Source organism: Tupaia chinensis, unplaced genomic scaffold (genome assembly GCF_000334495.1).
Source record: "Tupaia chinensis unplaced genomic scaffold, TupChi_1.0 Scaffold149922_1, whole genome shotgun sequence".
NCBI classification, from domain to species: domain Eukaryota; kingdom Metazoa; phylum Chordata; class Mammalia; order Scandentia; family Tupaiidae; genus Tupaia; species Tupaia belangeri.
In genome coordinates, this window is record NW_006209766.1 from 488,215 (window position 1) to 495,331 (window position 7,117).

General features: G+C 48.3%; 1 protein-coding gene and 1 pseudogene across 1 annotated transcript in view; both read right to left on the bottom strand.

Annotated features, from left to right (window-relative positions):
• LOC102469470 (zinc finger protein 550-like) overlaps nucleotides 1-4,242 on the bottom strand; it is a 28,704-nt gene extending 24,462 nt beyond the window's left edge. Inside the window, exons 1-3 of the mRNA XM_014585419.1 lie at nucleotides 4,154-4,242; nucleotides 2,711-2,748; nucleotides 713-839 (exon numbers count right to left, since the gene is read on the bottom strand). Of these exons, the coding sequence (XP_014440905.1) occupies nucleotides 713-839; nucleotides 2,711-2,725 (142 nt within the window). The 5' untranslated portion in view covers nucleotides 2,726-2,748; nucleotides 4,154-4,242. The remainder of the gene's footprint in view (nucleotides 1-712; nucleotides 840-2,710; nucleotides 2,749-4,153) is intronic.
• A 1,356-nt stretch (nucleotides 4,243-5,598) lies between these two features.
• On the bottom strand, nucleotides 5,599-7,111 carry LOC102469771 (mitochondrial inner membrane protease subunit 2 pseudogene; annotated as a pseudogene).
• Between the last annotated feature and the right edge of the window lie 6 nt (nucleotides 7,112-7,117).

The following is a 7,117-nucleotide window of genomic DNA, read 5'->3' on the forward strand; positions in this document are numbered from 1 at the left end:
CCCAAAACTACTCATAACATAGGTTAAAAAAAACCCAAATATTGGGACCAGCAGTTAGTGTAAGGGCTATGTCACTGGACTCCCACGTAGTCGACCGCAGTTCACATCCTGGACCCGGTGGCTTAAAACTCACACTGGGCACGTGTGCGTGCGTGCCCAAGATCCCAAGAGGAGAATGGAGGAGAAGGGATTGCAGCGTGGCCATCCACCCTGGGGAGGGGGGTGTGATTTCTCGCTTTCTGTCTCTCTGTCTCTCTCTGTTTGTCTGGAGAGCACATGCGCCCTATAGCAAAAACCTCTCAAAAAGAAAAAAAAAGTGAAATATTACAAAAAGAAGCTGGGAGGAGGATGCCAACAGTAACCATGCCAGTGACAGCATTTCCTACCATCGGCAGACACAGGGATGGATCAGCTAGAGGAAGAGAGAACCTGGGGCCGAGGTCACTTGGCCAGGGAGAGGGAAAGGAGGGATCCAAAACACTGACCAAAAGACTCCTGATCTCCTCCCCTGTAGGGCAGTAGGTCCTAGGCCTGCTTGGGAAGAGGACAAGGCAGTGCAACAGCTCAGTCCTGGCACCCAATGACCCAACCCAGGAGACTGGAGAAGGAAGCAGTGTCCATGGTCCCAGTGTGAGAAAGTCCATCTGTCTCTAGGAAAAAGAGGAAAGGCAGAACCTAGGCCAAGGCTTTGGGGTGGGGGTGAAGGTCTTACCTAGAGAGGCCGTCAGTGCAATGTTCTCCAGCATCACGTCACAGTATAGGAGTTTCTGAGCTGGATCCAGGAGAAGCCATTCCTCCCAGGAGAAGTACACGGCCACATCCACAAAGGTGATACTGTCCTGCCATGATGAGTACAGATGAAACCACACACAGCCTCTCCAGGGACCCTCCAACCCATCTCTCTATAATCCCCCATGCTCACACTCCCCCCGACCTCCACGACTCATGGGAGATATCAGAACCTGGTGCCACTTGCACCTGCACTCGCCTACTGCCCCATTAGCCACTGTGTCTGGTCATCAGCAAACAAGCAGTAAGCAGATCATGCCCTTTGAGTTCTGGGTCTGCCATGCAAGGTCCCACCCCTCTACCCCCTGCAGGAAGTAACTGGGCAGTGCCACAGATGGTACTTCCCCAACACAACCAAATTTGAACTCAGTCTTCTTCCTTAAGTCTCTGCCAGGGCCCTGGGGACATTGGTTCACACTCCTGCCCATGGGCAGGTCATTTTTAAGCTGTCCCTCCCTCATATCTCCAGATCCCATAGCCACTGCTGTCTCCCAGCCTCATACTATAGATCTCTTCCTGGCCTCCCCAGGTGCTAGTTACCACATGGCATCAAGAATGTGGTTGGAGAATTCAAATAGGATATAAAACTACCCTGGACCTCCCATGGCTCCTACTGCCAAGGACAGCCTTTCACCCTGCTACGAAAGCCTCACTTCCTGCCTCTGTTCCTTGTGGCAATCTCTGCCACCCAGAATGACATGTGGACTTCAGTTCCCATTCCTGCCTATCTGCCTGCCTAGTGATCTACCAGAGGACCGCCCTTGCCCCTGAGCTAATCCACCAGCCTAAGTGACACACTCCAGGGTACTGGAAGATCCTGGTGAGTCCATAGAACTGTGAATAAAAACCAGCCTTGGCCTGGTGTCATCTCTTGATTACTCCTATGCCTCTGTGTCTTCTTTTCCCTTTGAAGCCATGGCCATCCGCCACACCTTTCCCCACGCCAGCCCTTCATGGTCACGTTTCTTCCTCAGTTGTGCTTGTGATGCCCCAAACAGGTGGCCAAGCAGAGTTCAGTCCCCTTCTTGGTCAGCTCAGAGCATTAGCACCATGACCTGAAGAGTCCGTTTTACTGTGATGACCACTCCACCTCAGTTCACAAACACCTTTCGTGTGTCTCTATCTTGAGCTGCTCCCCAGAATTTCAGACCTCTGTGTTCAGCTGCTTGCTTGATGAGTTCTCTGAAACACTCTAAACGTGGGTAAAACAAAACTTCCACATGCCCACTGAAAATTATTTCTACTACTAACTTCTCCTTCCTTCCTTCCTCCTTTCCCTCCTTCTTTTCGTGGGCCTGGGCACTCTTGAGAAATCCCAAGTTTCTAATTCATTCTTCCTTCCCTCCTTCCCAAATCTTGGGAGTAGTCTCTGATTCCCACATTTTTTCTCTCTCACCCCCAACATTAGAAAATCTGGCAGTCAGCCCTACTTAAAAAATAGGTCCAGAATCCAGTCACTTTCCCCAATTCTAGATAGATCGACACTCCTCTGGACTATTGCAGTAGCCTCATTCCCAGTCTGTTCTGCAGGTAACACATAGAGAGAGTCCATACAGATCTGGGTCCCATCACCCCATTGTTCCCATGTCATTGCTCTCATAATCTAGAAAAACTCTCCGTTTCTCAGCCTGCCATTCCAGATCTGATTCCCACTCTCCCGCTCATCTGAGACACTCTGAACACTCCCAGCTCAGTCTCATATTCAACATTTGGACATGGTGGCACCTACGTTTGGGATAACATTCCACACTTCATTCCATTGGGTGCTAGATGTAGAAACTACTGCAACTAAAATCCCAGAATTGAAGTGTCTCAAGAATCCCCAGGCCCAATGGCTAGGGCGGTTGTAGTCTGAGTCCAAAAGCACCACAATCCCAGAGACATGTGGATGGGGGTTTGGGACCAGTGAAGATCCACTGACCTGTGTAGGGTCCATAAGACTTCTGTGGACTTAGGAACCTGTGGGAAGAGGAAGGCCATGAGAAGCAGGCAGCCATGGATGAGTTCAGGCCTCCTTGTACCTGCTCAACCCTGGAACCAGGTAACCTTGGGCTGATTATAAAACTTCTATCTCAGTCCTCCAGTAATGCCTCTTACCTACTTTGTGACTTTAAAAAACATATTTTATTTAACTTTATTTATGTATTTTTAATTTGACGAGAGAGGGAGAGAGAGAGAGAAAGCCGTCAGGTTCAGTACTTTAACTGTGATTGGCCATGTAGGTCTCCAGTTTCCCTAACCACTATGGCACCTGACAGTCCCCTTTGTGACTTTTTTTTTTTCTTTTTTACGAGGAAACAGCAGATGGTACAGTGGTTTTGCCCCTGGACTCCCACATGGCTGATCATGGTTCAAGTCCTGGGCCCGGTGGCTTGAAACTCATGCTGGGCACATTAAGTGTGCATGCCCAAGATCCTGGGAGGAGAACAGAGGAGAAGAAATTATGGTGTGGCCCCCCCCCCCCCCGGTCCCTCTCACTGTGTCTCCCCCCACTCCACTATGCATGTTCCCTAAGGCAAAAACCGCTTAAGAAAAACACACACACACACACACACACACACACTAATTTATTTTTTCTATGAGCAAGAGAAGACAGCATCCCCAACAGGATTTTGATGCTGATATTCACCCCCAGCCTCAGCAGCCTGAGATCATGGGCATATATGTGCCTGTGTGTGTGTGTGTGTGTATGTGTGTGTGTATACATACACACATATACAGGAAGGTGAACCCTAGGCCTTCCCATGTCGGTCAGCCTGGCAGAACTTTCCATTTCCCCATGTCCTTGTAACTTTGGACTAAGACTGTGCCTCACTGTCCTCCTCTCTCTTCTTTCCTTTTCTCCAAGCAGTTTTTTGGAAACATTAAAACCCTTCACTCAGACCACATCCCTCCTCAGTTCAAAACCTCCCATGGCTCTGAGAGCCTTCAGAGGAAAGGTAAATTTCCTTGTCTGTCATTCTGGGAGCGACTTCTCTTCCACTCTGCTCCTTGCGTGTCCAAGGGCCCCAGGTTTCCCAAATGTTCAAATGCCACCTCCCCCAAATCTTTGCAGATGCTGATCCCTGTCTGGAACACTCTTCCACGCCTCGTGCAGTGACCTAAACAAGCTCCTTTAAACTGAAGCTTTAGGAGTCCAAAGTAGGGGGTTGGGTGGGTGAAAGCCAAGGAAAGTGGCACCGACTTGTGCCTGGTCAATGAATGAGGTCACTGTGACTTGAGCCTGTGAGCAGATGGTGTTGGGAACTACCACGACCAGCACGGGGCCCAGGGCACGGCCTCGTTTGGTTCCAACACATGGTGCAGCACCCGTCAGGACTCAGAGCCTCAGACTTAGCAGTAGGGACAACCCTTCCTTTCGAACCTTCCGCCTCCGGGTGTCTTGGATGTGTCCCAGTGCTCTGGGGCTTTTGGTCAGCCAAACCAACTCCAAGGCAGACAAAATGCCGCCGCCGGAAGTCCCGCCCCCACCAGAACCCGCCAGATTTCTGGACATTATCGTGAGCAATGGGTCGCCAAAAGTTTAGAGACCTTATTTCAGACTCCAGTAAGTTCGCCATGATCCCAGAGGCTGCAAATCCAAATGGAACCATCACTCCATAGTGTCACTGATACCAACGTGCCTCCACTTATCTGGGAACTACTAAACATTGACTTATTGCTCTTAAAATGGATGTAGCCTGAAGAATCAGTTTTATCAATTTCAGTATGTTTGGTCAGAGACAAGAGAGAACAAGCCCCCAGATAGGGCCATGACAGAGACAGAAGAGAGATGATGAGGCAGGTGAACAGGATAGGGTTCTGTCTCTGGTTCCACAGGAAACATACCTGCTGCAATAGTCAGTAACGGTGTCTAACCCAATGTGCGCCACCATTTTCATCTATATAGTATTTCTTTTTTGAAAAAAGTTTCTTTCTTTCCTAAGAAAGCAAGTCAGTGAACGAGTGAGCAACAGCATACCAAGAGGGTCTTGATGCTCAATCCACCCCCAGCTTTAGCTAAACCAGAAGCATGGGCACTTGTACACCTGGCCCATCTGAGGAGGGCTCCATGTTAACATGATCCTGGAACCTTACATAGTGGGTCAGCTTTGCAGAGCTTTGTATTTCCCTGTGGGCCACCACCCAGCCCCTATATAGTATTTCTTACTCTAGATCCCGAATTGCGTTCAATTCCTTTTGGAAACGTGCTACCTATGTCCAACTGAGAATAATTCTTAAATGCCGTCTAGGGGTAGGACAGTGTTTACATTTGGAGCATGTGTGCAAAGGAGGCATATGAACCCTGAAATAAACATTCTATGTTAAGATGTATCTTTTTTGTACATTTAAAAAATATTAAATGGAATGTCTCTGATAATTATACCTTTTGGAGTAAAACAATATTTGCAGTATGACTAATCTTAGAATTGTATCTCCACAGTGTATGCATTGTTTTAGGTGTGTTTAGATATATTCCTATGCAAGGTATTTTCCTTAGTAAAAATAAATTTATACTTTGTACACACATCTGCAGTTTGCCTTTCTCATTTAACAATGTATCTTGGTCAGTCTAAAGCTACCTCTTCATTTTACATCCAGTACTTTTATTTTTTTTTAAACGAATAATTGTTTTATTTTAACATTACCTGTTCTTCTTAGCTGACAGTCATTGAATAGTATATGGTATCAATTATAATTCCTATCACTGTCTGTATAACATGTTTCTTCATGTTCTATTTTCATCAACTGTTAATTTTCAAACTCTTTAAGCAGCATGAAAAATCAAAACCCAACAATCAATACACTTCGTATATATAACAACTGATCTCAAATTTACCCACTTTAAGACATGAATTCAATATTTTCATATTTCAAGGTCTGCCTTTTTTTTCCATATTAAACAATAGGATACTAGAATTTAACACAAAAACCAGGTGTCATTTAATACTGTTCACTATTTAAAAACTCTTTCATTGACAAGACAGATCATCTTAAGTGTGATAGGCTTCCTGCTCAGCATCATGTTGTTGGAGACTGTTCCTCTTTGGAGGGTCCTCTTCTCCATCCCGCTTCCTGTGTTTGGTATCCCAATGCTAGCAGCTCAGGTAGATCCATGGATTCATTCCTTTTCGATCTGAACTGGCAAACGCTCTGGAGGTAGAACAGATTCCAATTTCTGCCACCGTTCTGGAGGCCACAGAATGTGTGTAGCATGGGCATGCAGAAGTCCCAGGGACACTGGACCAAAAGAATTGCTGTCAAAACTGTGTCCATAATGATCACCTTCAACCCAGATGTGACCGTGGGGGACTCTGACATAACGGTTTTTGTGTCCCCTTGTTCTTACAATATCTCCTTCAAGAGCGATCACTCTCTTAATGATCTTCTGCTCAGGGTTTTTTGGAGACACCAATGACACAATGTCACCACGTTGTACTTCAAAGTTCCTCACTTTCCAGTGGTTCAAGAGTACTATATCAGATGACTGGCTCCCCCCAGGATTCAAAGAAGGCTGCATTGATGCTCCTTCTACTCTTGCCACGCAGGCGACCCGATCCAAAAAAGTCACTGCCACCGGCACTGCCACAAAGAAGCCTTTCCAAAAGGCCTTTAAGTATTTTTTCACCCAGCCTTGTGACTGTGCCATAGCCTTTCTCCTCCGTGAGAAGGGGTAAGTGGTTACGTTGTGCCCTCACCCCAATATGGCCCGAACTCCTCAGTGCTGCTCAGTCTACCCAATCAATACCACTTTATCCACACCTTATACTGCTGAAACTGCCTCCTCTGTTTCAAGTCGGCCTTGCTTTGTGGTTTGCATGCACCACAGCTGATCAGGTGCAGTAGGATCAGTCCTACTAGAGCCTAAAGATCAAGCGCATTCTTTTACTGCAGTCCTCCAAATTCTGCCAAGGGCTCTGGGGTCATGAGGTAAGGGTCTGGCTACTCTCGGACGCCCGCGGGCTGGGAACGCGATCTGAGGGTTTTTCAGAGGTCGATGGGTGCGCCTTCCCGGGCCTCAGGGCTCAGACCCGTCCCAGTCCTCGCCGGCTGGTGCTGCGTTAAACGGTGGAGGTGCGCACGGTGGAGTCCAGGTGCCCGACCGCGAGGCGGCAACATCCATGCCTCGCTTTGCTGTGCCTGGCCGGGTTTCCCGAGATCGTACCCGCAGGTTTAAGCGAGATGGGTCAGGGGCGCTCCCGAGTCAGGGTTCGGCTCACGCGGGCGGCTGGCTGTCCCCAAGCAGGACCCTTCTGCAGGCGGGGACCTACCTGGGCGGCCGAGGGCGAGTGCGAGAGGCCATCCAGGAGCGGACCGAGCGCCTCGTCGGGATGGTCTTCGGGAATCC